Source organism: Leucoraja erinacea, chromosome 20, assembly GCF_028641065.1.
Source record: "Leucoraja erinacea ecotype New England chromosome 20, Leri_hhj_1, whole genome shotgun sequence".
Lineage (NCBI taxonomy): Eukaryota > Metazoa > Chordata > Chondrichthyes > Rajiformes > Rajidae > Leucoraja > Leucoraja erinaceus.
The window spans coordinates 18,855,142-18,868,755 of record NC_073396.1 but is presented as its reverse complement, the minus strand read 5'-3'; the positions used below and the strand labels follow the sequence as shown (position 1 = coordinate 18,868,755).

The following is a 13,614-nucleotide window of genomic DNA, read 5'->3' as shown; positions in this document are numbered from 1 at the left end:
ACTTCTATACCTGTTGCCTGATGGGGATGGGAGAAGAGGGCGTGACTGGTCCTTGATTATGTTGCTGATGTTGCCGAGGCAACGTGAGGTATAAATGGAGTCCATAGAAGGGATGTTGGTTTGTGTCATGGTCTGGGGTGCGTCCACAATTTGCTGCAATTTCTTGAATGGAGCTGTCCCCAAATCAAGATGTGATGCTTCCTGTTAAAATGCTTTCTATGGTATGTATGTGTAAATAAGTGTGCGTGCACATGTACATGGGTGTGTATATATATGTGCGTGGCCTGTGTTCCTGGCAACTGAATGTTTGGTCTCTTCTAGTCTGCGAGGGAACGCTGTGGGTGTGGCTGGTGTGAAGGCGATCGCCTCCGGTCTGAAAGTCAACAACAGCCTCCGGACTCTCAAGTAAGTGCATTCTGATGCACTTGGGTTACCATGCGCTCTGGGATAGCACAGCAATAGCAGCTAAATTAAATGGCAATACAGCATAAAGCTGGACAGGGCTGAGCTTCAGGTGAGTCGGCCACATGTACTGTTAGCTGTGTTTGGCAGAGTAACCGGCAGCCAACCAGCTGTTCCTTGTGTGTAACACATTGGCCCTTCGGCCCAATTGAATCGGCCCAATTGACCCATGCGGCCCTTCGGCCCAATTGACCCATACCGGCCACGATGACCGTCATTATGTTCCGCAATTTCAAGCCTGTTTTTGATGTCCCTCCACCAAGTATCTCTGCTCATTCATCACCAGGCAGATGATTTTGCATAACCATTCAGTATAGCGATACGGCATGGAAACGTTCAGCCCACGGCGACTATTGTTCACACTAGTTCTGTGTTACCCCACTTTCTCATCTACTCCCTGTACACTAAGGGCAATTTACAGAGGCCAATTAACTTACAAACCCGTGCGTCATTAGGATGTGGGAAGAAACGGGAGCACCCGGAGGAAACCCTCGCGGTCATAGGGAGAACATGCAAACAATGTCTGCGCCCAACATGATACTAAGATCAACTCTTATCCATATCCTTCCATTCCCTGCTTATCTAAAACACCACTATCGTACCGGCCCCCACCACCACCCCCAGCAGCGCGTTCCAGGTACTTGCTACACTTTGTGTAAAAATATCCTGCCACATACATCTCTTTAAACTTTGCCCCTTTCACCTTAAAGCTATGTCCTCTAGTCTTTGACATTTGCATCCTGGGAAAAAAGGTTCTAACTACCCTATGAATGTCACTCACTCACTCACTATGTCAATTGACTTAATATTACTTCTATCATGTCTCCCTTCAACCTCCAACACCCAAGTGGAAACAATTAGGTCTGTCCAATCTCTCCCTGTAGCTGATACCCCCTATAATCAATCGACTCATCGACTCACTTTCACGGGAACAAATTAAAGCAGGAAATCCTCGTTTGAATTCCAGCCTCCAAGTTGAGTTACTGTGGATGCTGGGACTGGTGACCCAGTCGTGTGTTACCCTGTTGATTCCTGCGTTTGTTGCGTTGCAGCCTTCAGGAGAACTCCTTGGGGCTGGATGGGGCCATGTGCATTGCCATCGCTCTGAAGTACAACCATAGTCTCGTCCACATCAAGTAAGTGTCTCCCTTCTGCTGGTTCTGGCCTGCCTCACGCTTGGCCTCGTTCCTCTTCAGCCCTGGACAACCAAACGTGAAGTGACTGAGGCGATTGTCAATCTGAGCTCTCAGTGCAACAATGCAGAGGATGCTACTGGGTTTGATGCTGTCACTGGGAGGGTCACCATAATCTGCAGCGCCCACCCCTCCCCCATTCCCTCGGCAGCACGAGTCCCAGTGACCGTGCGATGGGACATAACTGGTCCGCACTCCTCCACCCATCTTGGCCAGAGGTCAGCGTCACAGCACAGAAACAGGCCTCTCGGCCAACAATGTCCGTGCCAAACATGATGCTAACACCAATCCTTATTGTTTGCACAATCTATTTTGTTCCATTCCCTGCATAACCATTCTACATTCATTCCATTTTGTTATTCTCCTGATTCTCATGTTTACTCCCATCAATTTGCCCAGATTCTACCCCTCAACCCCACTCTAGGGGCTTCAGTGAGGGCTAATTAACCCACGGACCCACACATCTGGCATATGGAGGGAAACTAGAGCACCCGGAGGAAACCCACACGTCACAGGGAGAACATGTAAACTCCACACAGACAGCACCCAAGATCAAGACTGAACCCTGGTCGCGGGCGCTGTGAGGCAGCAACTCTACCCACTGAGACACTGTGCCGTACACAAGTTAAAAATCCCACCACAAGGACCACAGGGCAGCACGGTCTGACACCTATTTCTATTGATTGGTGCTTTCTCAGTCTCCAGGGCAACAGGATTGGCGAGTCGGGTGCAAAGGTCATCGCTGCTGAGATCAGAAGCAAGTCTCCGCATTGTGTGGTTGAGATCTGAGTCAGGCTGGGCTGAAGAGGAGCCAGTGGCAAAGGACATCTCTGTGGCCAGGCCTTGGATAGGCAGCTCCATCTCACCCTGGTCTCATTCACTTCAACGTCCCCAGGAGCTGGTGTGGGGAGCGCTGACCTCTGACCCCTGGAGCCAGCATGGGGTGCAGTGACCTGACCCGGGGAGCCAATGTGGGGAGCTGGGACCCCTGACCCCCGGAGATGGCATGGGACGCACTGACCCCTGACCCCCAGGGACTGGGAATGGCCTATCACCTCACTGCTGACCACAGGTTGGGGTCTCACACTGCAGTGATCCTTACTGACGATGGTTGGTGTCACAGGTGGTGTGGAGGTTTCCGACACCTTGTTCCATTTGTAAATATGTTATTTACAGTATAAATTCTTATTTATCGTTTTTCAGTTAAAATAATTAAAATTGTTAATAATTGATAATAATAATTGTTCACGCGGTGAGTGATCCCGTCAGTGGTGAATTTGTAACGGTCTCTTGTTGCTGGTACACTATCAGTGACAGGCTGTGGATTCACCTCACTGCTTATCCTCCCCTCTCACGGACAGAGCCCAAGTGCCTGCACGGAATGATGCGCGCACTGGATAAATGTGTTTATTTTCTACCTGAGATGATGATACACCCAATTATACATTTACACCCAAGTATTTAATTTATATATAAGATGACAGTAACATCCATGTTTGAGTTGGGCTATGAGTTGCTGGATTTTAAATCAAAAGCAAAATAAGCTTTGTACAATACAATGAAAGTGCAAGAACCGGGTGGAGTTGTGAAATGGGTTGTGCTTCAGGGTGTGAGGCTGCTGTTCACTGATGGTATCTGAGCTGGTAACGCCCTCCACAGAGGCAGTGCCACTCTGTTCCCACCCTGCTCCTGTGTTGTCGCCCATCGTATACATTGACGCCTCGACTCAAGCTGATGGAGAGAGTCCACCTCCCACCAACGGAGAGGCGGCTTTCATGATCCTGTCGTTGCTGAATCTCCCACGGGGCTTTGCCTGGATGTTGAGGGAATTCTTGTCTTTGCTCTTTCCAAGATTAGCAGAATACACAGGTGGCTCCATGTCTTGGTGCTTACAGGATAAACCCATTCATCGCGTACGATGCAGGCAAGCAGCTTAAGCTGAGCAATGTGGTGGAGCAAGAGGTTGTGAACACACTCCAGCAGTAGCTGGGGAGAACATGTTTTACCACAGGCCTCACTGGGGAGAAGTGGTGGGAATGGCGAGGAGGGCAGGGGTCATATACAGCGCGGTGAATAGAAGCAGACCCAGCGAACAAGGACCAGTTACTGTGTGCAGTCTCTCATTACCTGGTTTGTGAATGATTACGGAATAATAAATATATGGGGATAAAATTCAAATATGGAATAATTAGAAGTTTGAGGAGGGAGCTTCTAAACTGCTGCTGAGTTGAACACTTGGGCAACTGTAGGTGTTGCAGGCTGGAGTTGCGGCAATGATGTTCCCGTGCCTGGCGCAGGTACACAGTCTTGGAGAACAACCTGATGAATACTCTCAGGAGCCAGGGTATCGAACAGACAGCTGAGCAACCGTTCCACCTGCTCAACACAAAACACAGTGACCAGTCACCCACTAACACAGGACCTGAGACATAAGGTGTGGTGCAGCGGGTGGAGCTGCTGCCTCACAGCACCACAATCCTGACCTTGCGTGTTGTCTGTGTGGAGTTTGCACGTTCTCCATGTGACCGCGTGGGTTTCCTCCAGGTGCTCAGGTTTCCTCCCACATCCCAAAGGGTTTGTAGGTTAATTGGCCCTCTGTAAATTGCCCCCAGTGTCTCGGGAGGATGAGAAGGTGGGATAACATTAGACTAGTGTGATTGGGTGAAAGATGGTTGGCGTGGACACAATGGGCCAAAGGGTGTGTTTGTGTGTGTATTTGTGTGTGCGTGAATGTGTGTAAGATTGAGTGAGTGGGTGTATGTATGTGAGTGAGTGTGCGTATGTGATTGCGACGTGTGTGTGTGAGTGAGTGAGTGAGTTAGCTGTTCGCCGAGTACTTGCCTGTAACTCAGTCTTTGGATACAGCAAATGTTGCAGGCAATCTTGGAGCTCCAGTTTATCCCAGTTGAGGCTGAAACACAGGACAGCTGATCTGTGAATGTTGAATCTTTAAAGCACCAAGGTAAAATGCTGGAATCCTCTCTGACTGTGCGGGTGGGTATTGAAGGGGGAGGGAGAGGATTGGAAGGGGCTGCCTTGGGCAATGAAAAGAAATGTCATCAATTGGCAAGAAGTTGCCGAGGGCCAGTTTGTGGCGTATTTTTATTTGTGGCCGAGGGGAAACACAGTGAAGGGCCAGGGAATTGGAACCAGATTGGACGGTGCAGTAAGAGTTTCAGGGCCCTGTCACTGCAGATAGGCGAAAACATAGAGTTTGGGCAGAAACTCTCAAGCTTGTTGCCAACGTTTCTGTGTTAAATCCAGCATCATCTCTACCTGACCAGCAGGCAGTGAGAGATCGCTGAACATCAGCAGCATCAACAGGGCCTTGGTCAGTGACAGATAACAACGTTGCTGCGGTTTCCACTTCTGCAAGCATCGCCTCTCCCAGTCAGCCCGTAGAAATTAAACTTTTGAAGATACACCTCCAGGAACTAAAGATATGGCAGGGTTACTCACCTGTTCAGTAGTGTGCCAAAGCAGCAGACCCCGTTATCTCTCTCTAGAGCCAGCATCAGGCAGGGACCGCTTGTGAGCAGTGAGCACTGAGGAACAATAAAAACTATAGATGGTTAGAACTAACCACCACCCATGTCCCAGCAACACTGAATTGAATTGAATTGAAGACATTTTATTAGACAAGTAAGTATACATACAAGGAATTTGCCTTGGTGCTTTGCTCGCAAGGATAACAACACGATATACAGTAGACAATTAAAACTGAAACATTATTATTTAAACATGTGAAAAATAAAATACCAGAGCAAAAGGAGGCTACAGACTTTTGGCTGTTGAGTAGAGTTACTACTCATGGAAAAAAAGCTGTTTTTATGTCTGGCTGTGGGGGCTTTGACAGTTTGGAGACGTCTCCCAGAGGGAAGTACTTCAAAGAGTTTGTGGCCAGGGTGAGAGGGTCAGGGATGATATTACCTGCAGGCTTCCTGGCCCTTGCAGTGTACAGTCGTCAATGGGGGAAGGTTGCAGTTAACAACCTTCTCGGCTGATCGAACAATGCACTGCAGCCTCTGGATGTCATGCTTGGTGGCTTAGCCAAACCAGACCATGATGGAGAAGGTGAAGACAGACTCTATGATTGCAGTATAAAACGGGACCATCATTGCCTGTGGTACATTGTGTTTTCTCAGCTGCCGCAGGAAGTACATCCTCTGTTGGGCCTTTTTGACTGGAGTTGATGGTGGCCCATTTTAGGTCCTTGGAGATGATGGTTCCAAGGAACTTAAATGACTTCACAGACGTTACTGTGGTGTTGTTGATGGTGAGTGGGGGTAGGGGAGGGGGAGCTCTCCTAAAGTCTACAATCAATTCCACTGTCTTAAGAGCATTGAGCTCCAGGTTGCTGTGGAGGCACCAGGACGTCAGCTGTATCACTTCCTGTCTGTAGACAGATTCCTCCTCATCCTGGATCAGTCCAATCAGGGTTGTGTTGTCCGCAAACTTGAGAAGCTTGACAGAGGTGTCTGTGCAGGTACAGAGAGAGTAAAGGAGAGGGGAGAGTACCCAGCCTTGTGGTGCTCCTATGCTGAGAGTGACTGGACATCCATGGTGAAGATGAGGGAATGGGGGCCTGGAAAATGAAAGTCACATGGTGTAGACGAAGAACCTATGAGGTGTTTTGAACATAGGTAGGGAGGGATTTAACCAGAGGGGATAGGATGGAGTCAGTTGCTCTACATCGGTGAGACCAAGCCTAGGCTTGGCGATCACTTCGCCCAACACCTCCGCTCGGTTCGCAATAACCAACCAACCTGATCTCCCAGTGGCTCAGCACCCCCTCCCATTCCAAATCTGACCTTTCTGTCCTGGGCCTCCTCCATGGCCAGAGTAAGGCCCACCGTAAATTGGAGGAGCAGCACCTCATATTTCGCTTTGGCACTTTGTACCCCAGTGGTATGAACATTGACTTCTCTAATTTCAGGTAGTCTCTGCTTTCTCCTCCCTTTCTCAGTCCACTGTCTCCACCTCCTCTTTTCTTCTTCCCCCCCCCCCCCCCTCCTCACATCAGTCTGAAGAAGGGTCTTGACCCGAAACGTTGCCTATTTCCTTCGCTCCATAGATGCTGCCTCACCCGCTGAGTTTCTCCAGCATTTTTGTGTACCTGCCTATCCTCAATTTCTATTGTTAGTGATGGAGAAGTGGCCAGACTGATGTTGGGCAGCATGGAGGGGGCGGGTAGTGGAGGAGGGCCCAGTCTTTGCAGACTGGAGTCAGGCTGTAGGTGGGTGTGAAGTGGTGATTGGGGAGCAGTGGGTGGGGAAGGGCCCAGCCTTTGCAGACAGGAGGTTACACAAAAAAGCTGGAGAAACTCAGCGGGTGCAGCAGCATCTATGGAGCGAAGGAAATAGGCAACGTTTCGGGCCGAAACCCTCTTTGCAGACAGGAGTTAGGCTGCAAGTAGGTGTGAAGTGATGATTGGGGAGGGTGTTATTTTCTGTCTATCAAACCTACAGTAGAACTCGTTCAGGTCATTGGTCAGCTGACGATTGTCCAAGGAGCGGGGCTTTTTCCTCTTGTAGCTGGTGATTTCTTGCAAGCCCTTCCACACTGAAAGTGAGTCATTAGCTGAGAACTTACTCCTCAACTTCTCAAGAGTACCTTTCCTTGCCTTGGCAGCTCTGATTCCTCTTCTCAGCTTGTACTTGGCCTGCCTGTAGATGTCTGCATCACCGCTCCTGTAGGCTTCATCTTTAGACTGGCGGAGCTGCCTGAGTTGTGCTGTAAATCAGGGCTTGTCATTGTTGAACCAGATCCAGGTCCTTGTGGGAATGCAACTATCCTCACAAAAGCTGACATATGATGTCACAGTATCTGTATATTCATCGAGGCTTGTGGTTGCTTCCCTGAACACATTCCAATCAGTGCAGTCAAAGCAGGACTGTAGGTTTTCAATGCTTATTGAAAATTAAGCATTATTTTGCTTATTCACTTTTTCATTGTTCTGACCACACGAATTGCAGATTTTAGTTTCTGCCTGTAGGTCGGAATAAGGTGAACTAAACAATGATCAGAGAGTCCCAGAGCCGCACGGGGAACAGAGCGATATGCGTTCTGGAATTAAACCTCTCCCCAGCCCTGCAACACTGTCCCTGCATCCTCTTTCCCCACTCCTCATCCTTTGGCACAAAGTTCTGGTGTAGCTCAACAGGTCAAACAGCATCTTTGGATGACATGGATAAGCACTGTTTTGGATCGAGACCATGTTCTCCAGAGATGCTGCCTCACCTGCTGAGTTACTCCAGCATTTTGTCTTTTTTTGTTAAGCACCTGCAGTTGCTTGTGCCCTAATTTGTTTGGCAACACGCCCCTCCCAAGCACCGAGTTTTCTTGCCGACACCAACCAACCAATAATGGGCACTGCCTCCTCTCCCCCTTGACCTGTCTGGGGAATCCTGGACCAAGCCTAAAGCTTATTGCAGTGGGGCTGCTGCTCTAACCCTCTGCGGCACACTGGGGCTGTCCGAACAGCTGCCGACCTGCACACAGACACTTGTGCTGCTGACAGCTTGCTGACACTACCTGCCCTGGATCCCAGATCCCTGAATCTGTGTAAGAGAGCTCACCGTGGCCACACTGATGTCCGTGGTGAGGATCTCCATCACATGTTGAGCCTGAGACCGATCCAGCACGCCCATCCTGGCCCCCACTACCTGGAACCCACAGCCCCCCAGCTGGTCCAGCACCTCGATGTAGGGGGGGTGGTGGCACTTGGTGATGAGGGGGGGAGCCAGCAGTAGGCACATGGTCTGGCGCAGAGCCATGGGCAGCAGCAGGCCTATTGGGGAGAGAGCAATGGAGAGGTCAGGGGTCAAAGCAGGTGCAGTGACAGGTAAAGGAAGATCATCTCAAATATAACATTGCAGCCTCCAACACTTCAGACCCAGTTACACACATGAGCAATGGCCCACATATAATCCCCAGCATTTCATTACAATCCCGCTCACTCCTGGAACATCAACTGGGAGCAGGTTAGAGCATCATAGAACATGTTCAGTGTAAGAACCAAATGCAGAGTTGCCAAGTTTGGTCAGAACATTTCAGTATTCTAGTACTTGAAAATCAGTATTTTGCTGAGGAAATCAGTATTTTTACGCGGTGCCATTCTGCTGTGCGGTCATACTCATGTAAGAGTACAAGAATGCATAACTTTGCTACCAATTGACTTGTCTTCTACGCACCTTACTTGACAGTGCATTCATTGCCATTTTTTTATACACTGCTGTTTGAATGGCTGCTTCCTGCCTTTAGCACCAGATGATGATGTAGAAACCATTTTGGAAGCCTCCATCTCCCTCCCTCCCTCGCGCCCTTTCTCTCTCTCTCTCTCTCCCTCCTTCCTCTCTCTCCCTTCCCCTCCCTCCCTCTCTCCCCCCTCTCTCCCTCCCCTCTCCATCCTCTCCCTCTCTCCCCCTTGAGCCCACCCACCGTTCTGTAAAATCAAGGCCAATCCCAATGTAACTGCAATCCCACCGGTAACATTTCACCACGAGGCTTATCCAGAATTCTACCACTGCCTGAAAAATAATTAAAGGCTCAAAGAGAATTCCAAAGACTCATTGTTATACGAGAATTTTCCTGAACAGTCTGTGACCCATATCGCTGTGGCCATAGTGCTATGTTTAAAGCCCATAGCGCACCAGCCGGCTATTTCTAGAACCCATGGCGCTGCAGCCGACAGCTCTTCGTTTAAATTCCCACGGGTTAAACTGACAGCGCTGTTTAAACCTGGAGCGGGACAGGCAGCGACTCTGGAGAGAAGGAATGGGTGACGTTTCTGGTCGAGACCCTTCTTCAGACTGAACTGAACTCCGTATTTAAAATCCATATTTAACAACACAAAATCGTACATCCGTATTCTACTCGCATCTCCATACAAAATACGGAAATTCCGTACTACTTGGCAGCTCTGCAAATGCTTGGCTTTTCTGAACTACTTGAGGATTTTCCAGACACTGAAGAGAATATCTCCCAAAAATAGCACAGGAACAGGCCCTGCAGCCCACGATGTCAGTGCCAAACATGATGCCAAGACCAACAGCCTGCACATAATCCATTCCCTACACATCCATGTGCCTATCCAAAATTCTCTTAAACGCACTATCGTATCTGCCTCCACAACCACCAATGGCAGCGCGTTCCAGGCCCCCACAACCCTCTGTATAAATAAACTTGTCCCGCACATCTCCTTTAAACTTCGCCCTCTCACCTTAGCTATGACCTCTAGTATTTGATATTTTCATCCTGGAAAAAAGGTTCTGATTGTCTAACCTATTTATGCCTCCCATAATTTTATATACTTCTATCAGATCGCCCCTTAACCTCCTACTCTCCCTGTAGCTGGAACCCCATAATCCAGGCAACTTCCACTGCATCCTCTCCAAAGCCTTCACATCCTTCCTGTAAAGGAGCAACCAGAACTACACGTCATACTCTAAATGCTGCCTAACCAAAGCCCTACAAAGCTGCATCATGACTTCCTGACTCTTACACTCAAAGCCCAACCACAAATGCAAGCATACGCCTTCTCTACCACTCCATCTACTTGTGTTGCCACTTTCATGGTGTTTCCTCCTGAGACTGTGCGGACTGCGGCCCTGGCTGGCATGCTGCTGTGAGCAGTGGTGTGGGTTGAGGTTAGGGTGATTTCTGAAGGCAGCATCAGTAACCTGCGTGCAACACAGTGAGCACCCGTTGCAACTCTGCTGAAGCAACCAGTGTGCAGCCTGCAGCTGGCATTGGTAGGTTGTACTTGTTCGCGCACCAGAGATTTGGTAAAAACTACCTTGCTGCCTGTTCCGATCGGGTGCTCTGTAATCCCAGTGAGAGAGGGCTGAAGACTTCACCAGCTTGCGTCTGGGTGGTACCCCAGGGTTCACGAGTTGGTCTTTAACATTGGTGCCAATCTGCAAACCAAAATCAGAGTGAGAGCCATGCATTCAAAATGGCAGTGAAAGTAAAGGAGTTGCCCTGAAGCAGAGGCCTGGGAAACGCCTCCTCATCACTGTAACCTGTCCAACCCTGCAACACCAAGTCCACAGACTCCTCTACAATGTAATCACTCCCACATTGGTGGCTGTGCCTTTAGCTGTCGAGCCTTAGGTTGTGGACACCCCTCTCTCAACCTCTCCCTCCCCAAATGTCTGCCTTGTTGTTTCTCGGCACTCACCTGTGACTAAGGTTCCATCCTTCCCTCTTACACACACCCCCATCCGGTTTGGTCTCACGATATGTTTCATCCAGTGTGGGAAGAGTAACCAAAGGTAACCTCTCCTCTCCTGATCAACAGTTCACCTTCCCCCTCATTCAAAATATTAAAAAACCCTTGTTTTCCTGCTCTTTCTTTGTCTTTTCTCAGGGTGGGGAATCTCTTGTCAGAGTAGGAAACTCCTAAACTAGAGGGGACAGGTTTACAGTGAAAGGGGAGAGATTTAAAGGGATATAAAATTACGAGGGGAATAGATAGGGTGAATGAACATAATATTTTACCCACGATAGGGGAATCAAGGACTAGGGGTCATAAGTTTAAGGTGAGAGGGGCAGAATTTAATACGAACCTCTGGGGCAACCTTTTCATGCAGAGTGGTGGTATAGAATGAGGTGACAGAGGAAGTAGTTGATACAGGTACAATGACAGCATCTAAAAGACATTTAGATTGGTTTATTTACAGGTAATAGTTTAGAGGGGATAAGGGCAAAAAGCAGGCCAATAGGACTAGCTCAGGGAGACAACTTGGTCAGCATGGACCAGTTGGGCCGAAGGGCCTGTTTGGTGCTGTATAACTCTCGACTCCATGAACAAACTTCCAAAGAATAATTTCTACCTTAAACAAGAACGCTTTTCAATTATATTCCTTCCAGCTTTGCCCTGCCAGGTACGGTGTGGTTGCCATCCACACCCACTGCAGACGGAGATCGGGAGTGTGGGTGGATCCTGGGCCCTTGGACTCAGACATGCCTTGAGGTGCATGACTGCTAGAGAGGCCAGAACATGGAGTGCCAATGCTGGGTACCCTGGACTCATCCCCAACAAGCTCAGACCCCGAGCCCAAAGGTCATCTCCCACCTTTTAGAGACATGTGGCGTTACAGAGCATGATCGCGGGATCTAACACAACACAGATAGACTTCACAATGGGGCGTGCCTGCACATTTCATCCAGAGAATTGTCTGGATTACCTTCTCCGCCTTCATCATTGGTGACTCCTCACAACAAACCCCTTCAGGAAAACATGCCTTCACATCCCGGACGGCATTTGCATAGGACGAGGAACCTGTGAGGAGAGAATCAGATATAAAGTAGGAGTTGGAGGAGCCATTAATACCTGCTTGTAGCTCCCATGATCATACTGTTACTTCAACTCTACGTTCTGTATTATCTACGTCTGGTATATCTACATCCGTCAAAATGTTCAAAGACTCACTTCCTTTGAGCAAGAGAATTATAAAAGACTCAGCCCACCAAGAGAAAAATAATTTCACCTCATCTCAGAATTAAATGGGCAACCCATTATTTTAGAGGGACAAGAGAGTGCAGATGCTAGAATCACGAGTAAAATACAAAGTCCTAGAGGAACTCAGCGGGTCAGGCAGCATCAGTAGAGGGAATGGATAGATGACGTTTTGGATTGGGACCCTGCTTCAAATTGCTTTTCCAACATGGACCAGATTGTCCATTTAGTAAGGACTCTGCCTAATGGATGGTAAGTCTGACTGGTCAGCTGAAGTGTTAAAGAATTGCCTCAGATTATAGCGTGTACATTGGAAAGCAGAACTGTCACTGATCCGTCCTAGATGACAGATGTCGAGTTTATTTGTTCATCGCGAAATAGCTGCATCTAGCTAAAGTGCCTGGCGTTAGTTAGCTAAGTGACTTACCATAGAAACCATTGTGGACCAGGTCTGTGCCCCAGTGAGCCCGTAAAAGCAACTGGTCCAGATCTCTAGCCTGCTGAGGATCTTCGGGGCCAAGCAAGTCAAGCAGCTTCTTCACAGCATTATCTCGCTCAACACACAAAATGACTGAGGGAGCAGAGACCAGTGAATCAATGCTGGATTTCACCAGCGCTGGGTCCTGGAAACACAGAACAGTTCGTGCTGGTCAAGAATTCATTGGCCAGCAGGTGTCAGTGCTGAGTCACAGATCACCTTGATCATTATACAGGCATAAAACCCCAGTAGTTTATTCCAACCAACATACAGTTATTATACCCTAACATCTTGCTGATGCCATTGAATGCATTATTTGAATGGTCAACGTTACTTGGTTAGCCCAGGTACTACAGCCAAGGAGATGTTAGAAGCGACACAAAGAGCTGCAGAGGCTGGAATCTTGAGCGAAACACATAGTGCTGGAGCAACTCAGCGGGTCAGGCAGCATCTGCGGAGGGTATGGATAAGTGACAATTCAGTTGAGGACCCTCCTTCAGATGGGGAGACCTCTTCTTCCCAAAGGAGAGAAGATTCCACGCCACGTTTGAAGAGTGGTCCCCCTGGCCAACGTTCACGCCTCAAGAGGATACTCAGGGGACTGTGCTTTACTGCGAGTGATACATAAACCCCAGGAGCTGATTCTGAGACCCCCGCACAGTGCCAGCCCTAACCCCACACTTTGTCAATGAGGAGGAATGCTGGGAGGTCAGGGGGAGGATCTGAGGCATCATAAATAGCCAGAATAATGCCTAAATCCTGGGACTGTTGGCAAGTAGCAAACATGCTCCTGGACAAAGGGGAGGGAAATGCTGGAACTGGGAAAAAACAATTAGATTTGCTGAAATCATATTAGGATGGTGGATACAAACAAATGGTGAAAATAATGTTGATTCAGAAGAGTGAAGGCGCAGAGTGAGGTTGAAAGGCCCATGTCCTTGGGACAGGCAGCATATCCCGATCAGTGAAAATCCAGGGTTTGCCAATACACAACACCAGAGACCCGGATCCGATCCTGA

At 48.8% G+C, this 13,614-nt stretch overlaps 2 protein-coding genes across 6 annotated transcripts in view; one reads left to right on the top strand and one right to left on the bottom strand.

The window, feature by feature from the left end:
* Positions 1-2,941, top strand: part of nlrc3 (NLR family, CARD domain containing 3) — a 32,945-nt gene extending 30,004 nt beyond the window's left edge. For all 3 annotated transcript variants that reach the window (XM_055651468.1, XM_055651465.1, XM_055651467.1), the window contains 3 exons: positions 322-405; positions 1,515-1,598; positions 2,354-2,941. In XM_055651468.1, coding sequence (XP_055507443.1) covers positions 322-405; positions 1,515-1,598; positions 2,354-2,444 — 259 coding nt within the window. In that variant the 3' untranslated portion in view covers positions 2,445-2,941. The remainder of the gene's footprint in view (positions 1-321; positions 406-1,514; positions 1,599-2,353) is intronic.
* A 112-nt stretch (positions 2,942-3,053) lies between these two features.
* Positions 3,054-13,614, bottom strand: part of LOC129706870 (dynein axonemal assembly factor 8) — a 46,419-nt gene continuing 35,858 nt past the window's right edge. For all 3 annotated transcript variants that reach the window (XM_055651460.1, XM_055651459.1, XM_055651461.1), the window contains exons 26-32: positions 12,545-12,740; positions 11,846-11,940; positions 10,453-10,573; positions 8,234-8,445; positions 5,115-5,200; positions 4,497-4,566; positions 3,054-4,031 (exon numbers count right to left, since the gene is read on the bottom strand). In XM_055651460.1, coding sequence (XP_055507435.1) covers positions 3,867-4,031; positions 4,497-4,566; positions 5,115-5,200; positions 8,234-8,445; positions 10,453-10,573; positions 11,846-11,940; positions 12,545-12,740 — 945 coding nt within the window. In that variant the 3' untranslated portion in view covers positions 3,054-3,866. The remainder of the gene's footprint in view (positions 4,032-4,496; positions 4,567-5,114; positions 5,201-8,233; positions 8,446-10,452; positions 10,574-11,845; positions 11,941-12,544; positions 12,741-13,614) is intronic.